The sequence below is a fragment of the Hippocampus bargibanti genome, linkage group LG15 (genome assembly GCF_051943395.1).
Source record: "Hippocampus bargibanti isolate YZ-2025 linkage group LG15, ASM5194339v1, whole genome shotgun sequence".
In the NCBI taxonomy this organism is placed as follows: domain Eukaryota; kingdom Metazoa; phylum Chordata; class Actinopteri; order Syngnathiformes; family Syngnathidae; genus Hippocampus; species Hippocampus bargibanti.
In genome coordinates this window covers 6193586-6207443 of record NC_142748.1, presented here as the reverse complement: position 1 = coordinate 6207443, position 13858 = coordinate 6193586, and the positions used below count along the sequence as shown (strand labels likewise).

The following is a 13858-nucleotide window of genomic DNA, read 5'->3' as shown; positions in this document are numbered from 1 at the left end:
GGGGCGAGGGGGGAGAAGTCGACTCCTACAAAGAGCCGGCCCAGTCTTTCAAATCAATGAGACGGATCGTTCGCGAACTACACATCACTGTCAGTCAAGTCGGCAGCACCGCTGCGGAGCTACGACGATGTCAGAGCAGGACTCCCTAAGGTGCTCCAGTGGTAGAAACCGCGGCGGCGTTCAGAGGGTCGAAGGCAAACTGCGAGCCAGCGTAGAAAAAGGGGATTACTATGAAGCACACCAGATGTACAGGACGTTATTTTTTAGGTAAGATTTCGCCATCACGTTCTAGTTTCCAGTTGGCGACTCCCCGAGGCCTGCTGTGTTCCAGATCTCTCTGCTGTTAAAACCTGCTTGCATCATACCCGAATCTGATTGGGGAAATATCACGACAGTCCCGCCCACCTAAACTGCTCCGGACATTTGTTTGGACAACGAAACTGTCAATTAGCACGGTCTGAAACCGGACTGCTAGCACAGTGCTTACAGTAGCGTCGCCCCGTGTTTAAGAAAGAAACAATGGAAGTTTAATTCTTGACTGACTGCACAGAACAGCTACATTATAAACCACTATGTGTTAAGAGTTTAAAAATGCTACGTGCTGAGATAATTAGCGCGTATAAGCAAATTGCTGTTACTCTCCAGATGTGCTAGTAGCTCGCCCACTAGCCGTCTGGCGTGTGTTACCTTGCAAAACATTCTCCAACATTTTACAAGGAACATGTAATAATTATATGTGTACAGTATGCATACACAACTGAAACACAGTTGCAGTTTGTTGATGGTTTGCACATAATTCCTTATGATAAACCGATCTACCTACCGTGCCTGTTATTTCTGCTATTACAAGATTTATAGTCATTCATGGAAATCAAAAACTCACATCAATTTTGTACAGGTGACTCTCTTGCCTGTCAACAGGTACATGTCACAGTCAAAACACAGTGAAGCCAGGGAGCTGATGTACAATGGCGCCCTACTCTTCTTCAGCTATAACCAGGTAAATACAATCCAAGATGACATTTTTGGATTGGTGTCAAACTTTGGTTTGCAGCCTATTCGTCAAGTATTTTTTAAAATGTGCTTGTAGAAATAGGGAGTGTCCTCCAATAAATCCCCCCAACTGCCTTTTACTCTTTGCAGCTGTGTAATAAACACCAGGTCACAACTCTTATGAATGCCTTACTCTCAAAAACATGTGGCACTTTGCAATTGAGTATATAAATATCCTTACCCTAATACTGGAAGTGCTTTGTACTTTCTGCAGTTGAGTTAGTGGGCCCTGGCCACTATTATACAAAAATGTGGCATTTTAGTTTTCTGTGCTTTCTTCTGCAGCAAAACAGTGCAGCAGATCTGTCCATGCTGGTGCTTGAAGTTCTGGAGAAGTCAGAGAGCAAAGTAGAAGAGGATATTTTAGGTGACTGTTCAATTGAGCCAACTAATAGAAACATTCTTTCCCGTACCTTTGGGTGTCGTTGATGCTCTTGCGTTTGATGAGCAGAAAACCTGGCCAGGCTGTTCAGCCACATGGAGCAAAACTCTCCGGAAAGAGTTGCCTTTGTGTCCAGAGCATTGAAATGGTCCACAGGCGGTTCCAGCAAATTAGGCAACCCAAAGCTACACCAGCTTTTGGCTGTCACTTTGTGGAAAGGTATATTAGCCATAATGAATTCAAATGATAAATAAACTTGTCTAAAGGAACAAGCCATGTCTACGAATATTAACTGAAATCTTTTTTTTTTCTAGAACAAAACTATAGTGAATCTCGTTACCACTTCCTGCATTCCTCTGATGGGGAGGGCTGTGCGCAGATGCTAGTGGAGTATTCGTCCTCACGAGGTTTTCGCAGCGAGGTCGACATGTTTGTTGCCCAGGCAGTCCTACAGTAAGTATGCGTCCATAAAACAATGTAGTCGAAAAGTCATCTGCGCTTAGAAATTGTTTGACAATCTTTTCCATTTGACAGGTTCCTCTGTCTAAAGAACAAAAACAGCGCTTCCGTGGTATTCAGCACGTACACAGAGAAACACCCGTCCATAGAGAGGGGTCCTCCGTTTGTGCAACCCCTTCTCAACTTTATTTGGTTTTTACTGCTGGCAGTGGACGGGTGAGAAAAATCATATTAAAAAAAAGCTGTCTCAAAAAGATGACGTCATTGATTATTATTATTTTCTGTCAATTTAGGGGTAAAGTAACAGTTTTCACGGTGTTATGTGAGCAATATCAACCTTCCCTCAAAAGGGATCCCATGTATAATGAGGTAAGTACGCCAAAAACGGTAAATAAGTGAGATTTTGTAGCTAATAATGGAATATGCAAAAAAAATAGGTGAATTAACAAATGTGTGGCTGCTTCACCTTATCTCATAAAGCTTCTTGTGTCTTTGTCTCCTATTTGGACATCGTCAGTACCTCGACAGAATAGGGCAGCTTTTCTTCGGCGTTCCCCCTAAGCAATCTCCCTCGTACGGCGGCCTGCTCGGTTAGTGATCCGAAAACCTCTCAGATGCCTTCTCTCGTCTTTTTGTAAAATAACTTCATGAAATTTCTGTCCGTTGTAGGGAACTTGCTGAACAGCTTGATGGGAGCCGGCGAGGACGATGACGGCATCGAGGAAGCCCAGGAAGACAGCAACCCCATCGAGTTGGATTGAGCCCACAGCTGAGGGAGCGAAGAGCAAAAAGAGCGCACACACCTTCGGAAACACATACACGCACATACACACACACATGGACGGGGACGACCACACCCGATGAGGCAGCAATTCTTCCACTTGCTCGTAGGGATGGGTACTTTTTCACAATTGAACTGGTTTGGTACCGCCAATCGACAGTGGCACCCAACGTTCGGCTGTACTTTTGCGCGGGTCTTTGTGGTGATAAGTGTTAATGTATTTCACAATAAAATCACAAATATTCCAATCCTCACTGTGTAAAATTTGACAAATAGGAAAACAACAGCATCACTTTGCGCCAAAGAGAACAAAATAAGAATATTACAATAAATGAAGTCAATTAATTAATATTACAAAGTGCTTATCTGTTCATTTGAAGCAATACTACAAGAAGTGAAGCATTCACAAATTGTATTAGTATTATGTTGGTTATTTTGGAGTTGTAATTTCAAGAACACAGATACTCTGCAATGAATTTGAACCCTAAGCTTGGTCCAAGTAATACAGCATTTGCTCAAAGTCGTGGTTAATAATCTTCAGAATTGTTTGAAAAAAAAACATGTATTTATCGTATACCCTGTGGTATAGTTGTGAACGTCCCACTTACAAATCCAGGAAATGCATTTTAAACATCTGTGAAAGCCCTCATGAATGAATGACGTTTCTAAACTGTGTCGTGGGAATTCACAATCTCTTCCACTCCTGTGAAAAAATAAACTTTAGAAAGACACACATTTGAACTGAAAAAAGGTACAATTTGATTTCTTGGTATTAGCGACCCAAATCGGTGCACACCAAAATAAAAACACATTTTGGTACCCATCCCTACTTTCTAACCTTCAATAATTTCAGCCATCCAGTCTTAAAATGCACTGGATCTCACCCAGCTGCAGTAAAATATTGTATTTAATCATAACTTGGACTCTGTTTGGAGTTTTGTTTTCAATGCATTTGTCGACAGCATTGTTGAATACAATGTTGCTTTCTTCCTTCCATTGACACCATGAGGTGCCAATCTATCACTCCTTGCCAGCATTTCCCCACCTACCCTTCATTGAGATGTCCAAGTAGTTGTTTAAATTTGCCTTTTGTAGTCAAGACCACTTCTCAGTTACTCATCTGACCATTTGTCCATTAGCTGAGGAAGAAATTTTGTGCCTCCAATCTGTTGCTTTTGGGCTAACCGTTTCCATCTCAAGGAGGAATTGAAACTCACGCTCGGGGAGGTATAATTCTCTTTTGGGGAAATCACATTTCCCTCATTTGTACATGGATCACAATTTAGGGTTGGGTTAAAATGTACTTTTTGTTGACTGGGTACTTGTACACAATATTTGTGTGCATATTAGTGCAGAACACAAAGTCCACCATGGCTACCGTATCTAGAATTGCTTGAAAATAATTAGCAGTATTGTGTGAGGTGGTAGGAAAAATATTTAACCCCCTCCGCCCCATACCCTGGAGTGGTCAGTTTTGCATTGGAGATATAATAAAAATTAACTAAAATGAACAGTTTCCAAAGAGACTTCTGAGCGTTGAGCTACTGTCTCATAAAGAGAATTTTGTTCACCATTTTCCTCAATTTAAAACATGTCGAAGTGTGCTTTTTTTCCCACCAATTTGACATAAGAGTGACCGCTGTTTGATTTTTTTTTCTCTCCTTTGAAATGACAAGAGGGGCATCTGCTTTTACAACCATACACTAACTGATTCAATAAACTGAGAGGATTGAGACTGACATGAAACAAATGTTGCCCAGTTCATTTTTTATTGTAGCAGAATGAAAAATAAGGGTTGATGAGTAAAATTCAGCAATTCGTGGTTCTTTTTATTGGAATTAGCTCAGAAATGATCTGCGCTATGAATAATATATATATATATGATATAATAGTTATATGAATGGCTGGTGGCTATTTTTTTCACGCATTACATTTTCATCAGCTCTGAAGTTAGCAACACTTAATGCAAAAAAAAAAAAAAATCTCAATCCTGCAATTGGCTGGTTACCAGTGCAAACTGTACCTCATTCCTTGTCCAAAATCAGCTAGGGACGGGCTTCAGCTCATTAAAGACCTTATCAAGGACAAACACTATAGACATTGGAAAGCTGGAGACAAGTATGATAAATTTGTATCAAAACTAACCTACCGTCCATCTTTTATTTCTTTAAGGCATTTGTTAGTGCTTTCCATGATATATTGGTTCATTTTTTTTGTTTTGTTTTGACACAAACACTTGTTGATGCTGACGTTCAAGTCCGGGACTGCAGCGTAAGCCTCTGGACCGTATCTGAGAGGTGAGACATATCGGCCTGCTTTGCCTGATGCTTCATGTATTCCAGCGTCCGAACCTAAACAAAGAATTGGAGTGATTGTGTTTTGAAGCTATTTGTGATACTATTTTAAAAAAATGATGAACAATCTTTATGTGTGTAACTGAGTTTCAGACTGGACTGTTTTACAAACCTTTACGCAGAGAGAAATTTGGCTTTTGAAATAAAAAAAAAATGTCACTGTTTTGTGCGCAAAACTCACGGAAACGCGTGTCTCACAGTATCCGTGTTTGTGGCCGAGGTTCCACAGGTTGACGGCCAACTGGCTCAGCTTATTGTTCCTCAGGTCTCCGTGGGCGAGCAGGACGCAGAACAGAGAGAAGGCTAAAGTGCTCTGGCGGCGTGTGCTCTGCTGCAAGCCAAAAAACACAAATCGTTCAGGGTCAATCTTGTTTTTAAACACGACAACAACCCTTATCCCATACCTGTCAAGTGGCTGTATTTTGCCATGTTCTGTACGATCTTTGCACATTTTTAGATGTGTATGGCATACAAGAAAGTTTGTACGGGAAACACAAAATTGGTTAAAAATAATTTTAAGATATTTTCGATTCCATTATCGTCATTAAATATTATCAGTAATGTCAATTATAACAAATATCACTACTCATAAAAAGCAAAGTCGACCACTGAGAAAACAAGTCTGTGCGAAAAGTCTCGAGAAGAAACAAAAGTTCAGAGAAGACAAATTTTATTTTGAAATTAGTTAAATAAAACATTTTACCGTGTTTTTTTCCGACGTAATATCATTCATATTTTTTTTATAAACATTCATCGTAAGAACACAAATGCTAATTCCTTTTTTTTGCTACAAATTGAATTTGTCCACAGCAAAAAAAGCCAAACAAAGAACAAACTTGATTATTGCTAGAAATGTTGTAACTTGTTAAAAGTATTAATGTTTACATGTGAAATTTTGTTAATAAAATTGCGCAATGAAATATTACACAAGCATATGTTTTTTTTTTAATCAGTAAGTAAGGAAAAATTGAGCCGTTAGTAAGGTCTCGCAGGTATGTGTATGGCGAAGTTCAAAACACAGTTTGCGCTTGGTCTCACCTCATCTCGACCGAGAGACTTCAGATGGTCGAGGATCTGTCCGATCAAGGTCTCGCACATCTTGTTAATCTCAGACAGGAACTTAGGGTCTCCCCCATAAAGAGTCTCGTTGGAGTCCACTGAAATGTTGGGGGGGGAGGAAGAACAAGTTTCCAATTATTAAAAGATTGAAGCTTTAATGAGTAGCTTAAATGTGTGTTTACTTTTTGGCATCGTGTACAGGTATGTTTCTTGGCTCATGGCAGCCAGCAGTGGGAGGGCACAGATGTACACACGCACTTTAGCATCACTGTTGTCCTCCCAAGTGTAATGCTGCACTATGTTGAGCACGCCGCGGACCAAGTAAAGCACACCATACTCGGGGTGATCCTATAAGCAGAATAATTTTCAAGTAATCAAATTTTCATCTATAAAAAAAACTTATTAAATGGACACCATCTTACAGGGACAACGAGAAGCGTAGCCAGGAAGTTGTTGATGAAGTCGAGCAGGAAACTCTCCGAAGAGCGAAGCTTCCCTTCCACGCTGATGGAGCGCGGAACCTCCGGAAGAATACTGACTGCTGCTTTTAAGAAAGCATCCGCTGCAGGCCAAGACCAAAGTGGAAAGTCAAAAATCCAACTTGAACTAGGATTTTACGGGACAATAAAAACACAAATAACTACTACCACATTTTCCGGTGTATAAGTTACATCCAAAAGCCTTCATTTCCTTCAAAAACGGACCCTGCGGCTTATATACACGTGCGCCTTATATGAAGTAGTGCATAATCCCAGCTTCTACTGTAGCGCCTTATAATGTGGTGTGCCTGATATTTGGAAAACTTTTACATATTTATATATTTTATTTGCAAAACATTTTGCAAAACGAAAGTGCGCCTTATAGTCGGGTGCGCCTTATCTATGGAAAACGTTTGAAAATACACCATTCATTGGGGGTGCGCCATATATAGACGCTACCCAACTTACGAACGAGATACGTTCCGAATGGTCGTTCGTAAGGTGAATTTGTTCGTAAATTGCTTCAGTGTTATATTTTGTATGGAATGTATGTTCAAGGCTCATAAAAGTATGTTTAAAGTTTATAGAATTATGTTTAAAGGCGTGTATAAGTAACCTGTAATAATTTGTACTGAAAAGATCTATGCATGTACAACTGGAGAGAATCCTACATAAGTTAGAGAGAGATCAGCGGCAGAAAAAAGTACTACTCCGAAAAAGGCACACAATACAAACTCTAACTTACAGTATCTCTGTCTGAATTTACAACATACATATATGTATGTACCTTCAAAAATGTTCGTATGTACCGTTGTTTGTAACTCGAATGTTCTTATGTAGGGGAGCGTCGTTACACCAGAAAATACGGTATTTAGCTTCACCATGGCAACACAAAAGCTGGGTTTTTAGAAAAAGGGAAGCTGCTGACCTTGAGATAAACACTGGTTACCCAACGCAATCTGCCCAGACAACAGATAAAGGTGAAGACGACTAAAGATGCTGGCCAGCGACGGAATGGTGATGAAACTGTAGGCAGCACACGCCTGGACAACATGGAAAGGAAACAATCCATCAGCTGGTACAAATGGGCTACCACTGGTCTTTCTTGGGACAAAAAAAAACCCACATAGGATGTCAATCAAACTCACCCGGACGAATGCTGCTGTTTTGCGGGAATGATTGCCTCTCATCACCCTCCTGGTTTCCATCGCCAACTGATTCACTGTCTGAATATGACAATAAGAAACAATGAGTATGTTTTTTTGCACATATACACAGAAACGGGTGTACAGGCCCTCCCCTACTTACGAACATTTGAGTTACAAACAGAGGTACATACGAACGTTTTTGTAGTAACATATGTAGTATTCTCTCCAGTTGTACATACCTTTATTGAGCATATATTTTATTAAATATTTATTTTTCAGTACAAACCAATACAGTTCACTTAAATATACCTATATACACATTAAACATACTTATATAAGCCTTAAACATACATTCCAGACAAAATATAGCACTGTAGCAATTTATGAACAAATTCACCATACAAATGACCATTCGGAACGTATCTCGTTCGTAAATCAGGGAACGTCTGTACATTGCGAAAAGATAAGATTCATACGAACGTGAATGAGGTGCACCATTACTGGCTCCAGGTTGCAGAATGTGGCTCTGGCCTCCACGCAGAAACTCAACTGCTGCTCAAAGTCACGACCGAAAGAAACCTGGATAAACAGATGGAAAGAGACAAAATAAGACCGCCTAAAAGTCTGCATAATTTGTGAAATAACAGAGCGGGTGAGAGTAATCTTAATAAATAGTCAAGGAATAAATGGAGAAATTGTTGCAACAAGTCAGGTTGACAGAACTCAGAAAAATGAGGCAGAAGTAATCAATTTGACAGAAAATCGCTCACCACACGCAAGAAGCCGATGATCAGCATGGACAAAGATCTTTTTTCATCCTCCAGAGTGAGAGCGCTGTAGAATGCCACAAACACAATCGGAATCACTCCCCGAATAGACAAAAAAAAAAAAAAAAAAAACACACATCTGCAATGTTTTTCGCCTCACTTGACCGAGTCATGCATCGTCTTGCAAATGTGCATCACGGCGTTGAGGATGACGGGGTCTCTGGTTGGCTCCAGCCGGTGTCTGCGAATAAGCAAATGCATGAAACCGACTGAAGACGCCCACCAACTAAACTTTTCATATTCATGAGAAGTGCTCTAACTTGATGAAGACATCCATGATGGACCTGCAAACTTCCACCCTCACGCTATCCTTCTGGAACATGTCCAAAAATGGCAAGAAACGTTCCTGGAGGACAAATAACAAATATAATGACACTTTGGCATATCCAAACTAATTCTTTGCTGGCTGTTCAATGTTCTCGAGTACAATTATGGTCAAAAAATGAAAATATACATTAACATCTTGTGCCTTACTGCTGGTGAACTGACCATGGAAAAAAGGACGGCGAAGTCGTGGAAGTGGCCGAGGATCTTCCTGATCACAGACTGCAGCTAAATGCAGAAACAAAGATGGAGTCACTGGAGCGCAAGTGATAAGAGGATGATGAGCTGTTAAAAAGAGGCAAACCTGAGCATAAGTATCCTCAAAGGCCCTGTCGGGAGTCATGTGTTTGATGATGTCTGCCAGAATGGTATTCACCTCCCGTTTCTGAAGAATACAAAGGTTAACTTGAGAGTTATTTTTTTCTGAAAAAAAAAAACCCGAACCCATTGGCTTACTGTGAAATTTCGGCAGGTGAATTCCACCCAGATTTCAGCACAGTTGACATAATCCTGTGTGGAAAATAAATAAATAAAATATGTCAGTCTTCTTTTTTATCAACACGGATTTCGTCACATGTGAGAACGTAGTACCACGTTTACCCGAGGACTGCGGACTTTGGTGATGACTTTCCAGGCTTCGTTGAGGATGGTCAGCTTTTCTGATTCTGGAGGGTCGGCGCAAGCCAGACAGCGACCGAGTGATCCAAATAACAAATGCTAAAGAGGAGATTAAAAAGACGAAACATATTAGTTGCTATATTATCCATAAAAGGGGTCGTTTTGATGTTTTCTTGCTCACCTTTGGGAACCCGGCCTCGTCGCAGTCTTTTATCATACCGATGAAATCCATTGCTCTGGTGGCCACAAACTCGGGCCTGAATGCCCTCATGACTGAATTCAACAGAAGGGCGCTGTAGAATCAAAACATTCCATTAATATTAAATCATTCAATGTCATACACAAATTTATTTGGGAACTGAAAATATGACGTTGAACGCCAATGAGTTAATGATCAAATCAGCATGTAACAAACCAGACCGTGCACATTGTCCATAATACACACTTGTTACCCAGCTTCTTACATCTCTCCATCATTTCTGTTAGAAGAGTCTGGAATGGAAAAACAAAGGTTTAAAAAAATTCAATTGAAACTGACAACAGAGTGAAGAAAATGAGCATGTGTTAATTTTGTTCAAATCAAATTTGATTTGATCAAATTTTAATATTACATAATGGCCCCTCAATCCAAAGCAGTGCATTTGGAAGCCTCAGCAAGTCTCAGTCCACACCTCTGGTGCTCTGTATGCACTACACTGCAGGATCCAGTTGATGGCGGGCGAATACAAAGTCAGGTACTCGGGCATTTCCACCCTCTGCGCGAGCAGCTGGCTGCGAACGCTCTCCCCGCTGATCTGACGGAAAGTTCCGAGCAGGTCGAAAAAGTTGCGCTTCAGGCTGTCTTTCAAGCTGGGGGCGACCTCCATGCCAACCTGGGCAGAAAAAAGCACAATGAGCGTTGATATTATCCTTGCGTTGTATGTGATGTCAATGTGTGCGAATATTTGCCAAAAATCTGTGAAAAGCTTTAATATTACCCGGCAAAGGTAAGCTCGGGTGTAGGCTGCTACCAAAGGGTCCCCAATCCCTCTGATCATGGCGGTCAATCGTGGGAGAGTCTCCTGAATACCACTGTAGGGTGTTGGAAGAGTGACTCCATTTAATCAAATTGAAGCAAATCACAAATGACCATACGGGATCCAAACTCACGATTTGTTCAGAAAGCGACTGCACTTTAACATGGAGGCTTCGACGTATCTGCTCACAGATTATGTTAAGAAGGAAAACGCAGGAATGAATTCTGCTAATAGTATCACTGTCATCATATTTGGGTGGGAGGATACAGTCTTGGTAAAAGTTCTCTAATGGAGGCGATCTTGAAGAACCAGTTGAGGCACGTCTCCTTGGCTGTGTCGTTGACATCGTCAACCGTAAAAGAGTCTTGGGGGTTGGGGGTGATATTACAGTTTTGTCAAATATATTCTCAAACTATCTGTACATATATGTATCACAACAACCAGTTGGCAAATTGGTAGCGGAATCCATACCCGGCAAAGGTCTTGCGTCTGTACACATGCTCCAAATTCTGTCATACACAAGCTGGCCTACATACACACACAAATAAAGTAGAGTAAGTAAAATAATCACAAAGAGCAAATTAATTTAAGCAAATGAGAAAAATAATTCACTACATACCAAAAGTGTCGAGTATGTCAGTGATGAGAACAAACTTGCTAGGGTAAAATTGGATGACCGAGGTGTCGGAGAGAAGCTTAGAGCACTATAACACAAATCCACAGAAATAACCAAAGTCATACTCGGGGGTCTATTTATTTAAACTTTATCCCAATGTAACTTTACACACAAATTAGGATTTACCTGGATTACAATCTTTAGGGCTTTGACCCTCTGGTCCAAGGCCCAGGCCTCTTTAAGGGACTGGTTTAGCTCTTCGATGCTGTGAGCATATTCCTGCTGGGAGAGATTGAGCAGCTCTCTCTGGGAACCCTGCATGCACACAAGTATACATAAATGTCACTTTTCATCATTTAAGAATACATACACTGAAGGGTTATATGATGGGAGTTTTTAATTTACTGCATTGTGTATAATGTGGAACATTAATTTGTGATGCAAGCAATTACCTCTTCTAGATCATCCAATTCCTCCAGACGAGTGCGGACTTTCTCAGAGACAGCAGAGGATCCCGGATTTTGGGAATTTCCTGCTAGGTCAGCCAGAATGCAGAAGAAACAAAATAATAAATCATCCATGTGGTCAGTACATAAAATATAAACTTTTGTCTTACCCATTTCTGACTCCATGCATAGATTCTAAAAAAAAGAAACAAAAAAATGCAATAAAATGGTTGAAAAAAAGAAAATGTATTCCATTGAAGTGCTCAGAGGACGACTCACGATGGAAAGTTTTTCAGTGGTGGTGAACCTCGCCAGAATTTCGCCTCTCTTCATGGACCAGGGCTCAAAGTCTGCACCCACTAGCTCGTCGTCCTTCTTCTTTGCATCCTAAAAGCACAAATCCTTATTACAATTCGCACATAAGCACAATATTAGTCCTCATTCATATCAACATTAATCATTCATAATCAATTCAATCCATAATATTGTTTTGAGTGTTTATCAAAAACGCAATTAGTGGGGTAGTGTAAAAGTGCAACTGACCCCGGCAAAGGGGGCGTGCAACGCAGATGGAGTCTCAGCTGCAAACATGGAAAGTGGATCTGTTCCATCCAACATGCAGCTGAGGGGATCAGTCGCCGCTAAAGAAGAGGAGGACGAAGAGGAGGAGGTGCTTCCCTTGCGAGTTCCACGGCGAGCTTTGGTGTCTGTCACCTAAGCGGGGTTAAAAATCCACTTAGGCAAAATGTTTGCCTATCTGCTCAATATTAGATTCTGCTCTCTATCTGGTCAGCCAAATGAGAAGCAGGCTTCATACCAAAATAGGTTTGAGAGGATGAGAGTCGGAAAATTCAAGTGATGTTGCCTCCAGACGGGCACTCTTTAGCTCAGCATCATAGTTGCGCCACCGGGAACGCCTGAATGAGAGTAAAGTTAGGAATTTTAACCATGACTATTAATATGTATATTTTACTCAAACAATCAAACAATATATGTCACACAGGAAGTTGATGATGCAGGTGCATGTGAAGGAGTGCGATCACATAACTAACATCACAGGTAAACTTGTGTTTAAAATTAAAAAAAAAAACTATTTGCAATACTGGGTTGTTCAATTTATCTTCCGTGAACAACACTGTGATCAATTATTAAGTCGAAATGTGCACACATTTAACTATTTCCAACATGGTGAATTTTAACTATTAACATTATTCTTCATTTTTACGTCAACGGACTCCCTAATGTGTGTTTCAATGATCGAACTGTGGGACAACTATGTTTTTATTTTGGGCATTTATATTTGACTTCAACAATTGTCTGGAGGTTTTAGTTCCTATAACAACAATAGTGAGAAAGGCCTGATGAGTAAATTTGAATAATAGAAAGCCACACACCAAACAACAGTCATATTTCCATTTAAAATAGGTTAATAACTGGTACAGAAACGCAATGTCGATTTGACAATACCAACAAAGGGCTTAAATTATGGTGTCAGAACATTATTAACATTTTTAGGTCAAAAAGAAGAACCTCACCATGTCACCACGGCCATTTTCAGTGATCACATGACACGCGCGACTTCCTTGTTCCGGTCAATGTCGTGTTTTCAGAAAAAGCTTGGAGTATTTAACCCATGCAACATTTTTATACATACAACACATTTATTTAATATGTGCATTATAATCAGAAAAAGCTTGAATTGGTTATATCGGTCAATCGAGCTTAAATTCATTTTCCATAATACACGGCGGTCACGAGGGACTGTCTGAGCATAATTAAGGTAAGATGTATTACTATGCTCGAAGTTTACACTCTCCTGTCATTGACAACAGCTAAGAAAAGGCCACGAATACAAACCGAACCAGAAACAGCCAACAGCAACTACACATCTTTTAAAAAATATATCCGTTTCATAATGTATTGTGGTTAACCCAGAGACTTTGAAGGTTCATTGTTTAGCGACATGCGGTCCTGAAGAGACGATCTTGGAAGCACCGGGCTATTTGGTTCTGATGCAAAAAATGTAATTTGAGGACCCACCAAACATGATGTGACCGTAAAGCTGTCACTTTATCCAAATGTGCACACATTTGACCTGAGCAGGTAACGCACTTCAACATTTACGACATCCGCGTTGTTCAATATGATGGATGGATCGATTGATGGACAAAGCGATTTATTGGGTTGCGTGTTGACAGCTAGCATTTGGCTAACACTGCAGCCACAGCAGGGTATTAATACTTAAGCAAAGGTTTCATCTTCATTCTGAGAAAAATATTAATCTGGCCAGAAAATT

The 13858-nt window shown here is 40.4% G+C and overlaps 2 protein-coding genes across 3 annotated transcripts; one reads left to right on the top strand and one right to left on the bottom strand.

The window, feature by feature from the left end:
* Positions 1-82: 82 nt before the first annotated feature.
* Positions 83-3410, top strand: get4 (guided entry of tail-anchored proteins factor 4). Its single transcript, XM_089016161.1, has 9 exons — positions 83-267; positions 922-1000; positions 1339-1420; positions 1505-1654; positions 1750-1888; positions 1970-2110; positions 2188-2263; positions 2412-2484; positions 2564-3410. The coding sequence occupies exons 1-9, from the start codon at positions 128-130 to the stop codon at positions 2653-2655; spliced, it is 972 nt and encodes a 323-aa protein (XP_088872287.1). The 5' UTR covers positions 83-127; the 3' UTR covers positions 2656-3410.
* Positions 3411-4425: 1015 nt separating this feature from the next.
* vps35l (VPS35 endosomal protein sorting factor like) lies at positions 4426-13120 on the bottom strand. Of its 2 annotated transcripts, none has more exons than XM_089016143.1 (30): positions 13098-13120; positions 12380-12479; positions 12106-12276; positions 11842-11949; positions 11733-11757; positions 11569-11651; positions 11303-11431; positions 11120-11204; positions 10972-11028; positions 10768-10864; positions 10634-10681; positions 10462-10555; positions 10156-10356; positions 9930-9976; positions 9666-9777; positions 9467-9583; positions 9323-9376; positions 9171-9251; positions 9032-9094; positions 8803-8888; positions 8643-8723; positions 8486-8549; positions 8196-8294; positions 7716-7793; positions 7496-7610; positions 6511-6650; positions 6271-6436; positions 6068-6186; positions 5211-5360; positions 4426-5026 (listed from the first exon to the last, which is right to left on the bottom strand). In XM_089016143.1, exons 1-30 carry the CDS (start codon positions 13112-13114, stop codon positions 4928-4930), a joined length of 2886 nt encoding a protein of 961 aa, XP_088872269.1. In that variant the 5' UTR covers positions 13115-13120; the 3' UTR covers positions 4426-4927. The 2 variants fall into 2 exon arrangements, with proteins under 2 accessions (XP_088872269.1, XP_088872270.1); XM_089016144.1 differs by having other exon boundaries at positions 11569-11648.
* Positions 13121-13858: the final 738 nt, after the last annotated feature.

What these genes read in the sequence shown, in the direction of transcription:
- vps35l (XM_089016143.1), bottom strand. An exon ending in CCACTGAAAAACTTTCCATC is followed by an intron (nt 11,758 to 11,841) that starts GTGAGTCGTCCT and finishes TCTTTTTTTTAG; the next exon opens with AATCTATGCATGGAGTCAGA. An exon ending in TAACCAGTGTTTATCTCAAG is followed by an intron (nt 6,651 to 7,495) that starts GTCAGCAGCTTC and finishes CTTGGCCTGCAG; the next exon opens with CGGATGCTTTCTTAAAAGCA.
- get4 (XM_089016161.1), top strand. Translation starts at nt 128, where the DNA reads ATGTCAGAGCAGGACTCCCTAAGGTGCTCCAGTGGTAGAAACCGCGGC. An exon ending in TACAGGACGTTATTTTTTAG is followed by an intron (nt 268 to 921) that starts GTAAGATTTCGC and finishes GCCTGTCAACAG; the next exon opens with GTACATGTCACAGTCAAAAC. An exon ending in GTTGCCCAGGCAGTCCTACA is followed by an intron (nt 1,889 to 1,969) that starts GTAAGTATGCGT and finishes TCCATTTGACAG; the next exon opens with GTTCCTCTGTCTAAAGAACA.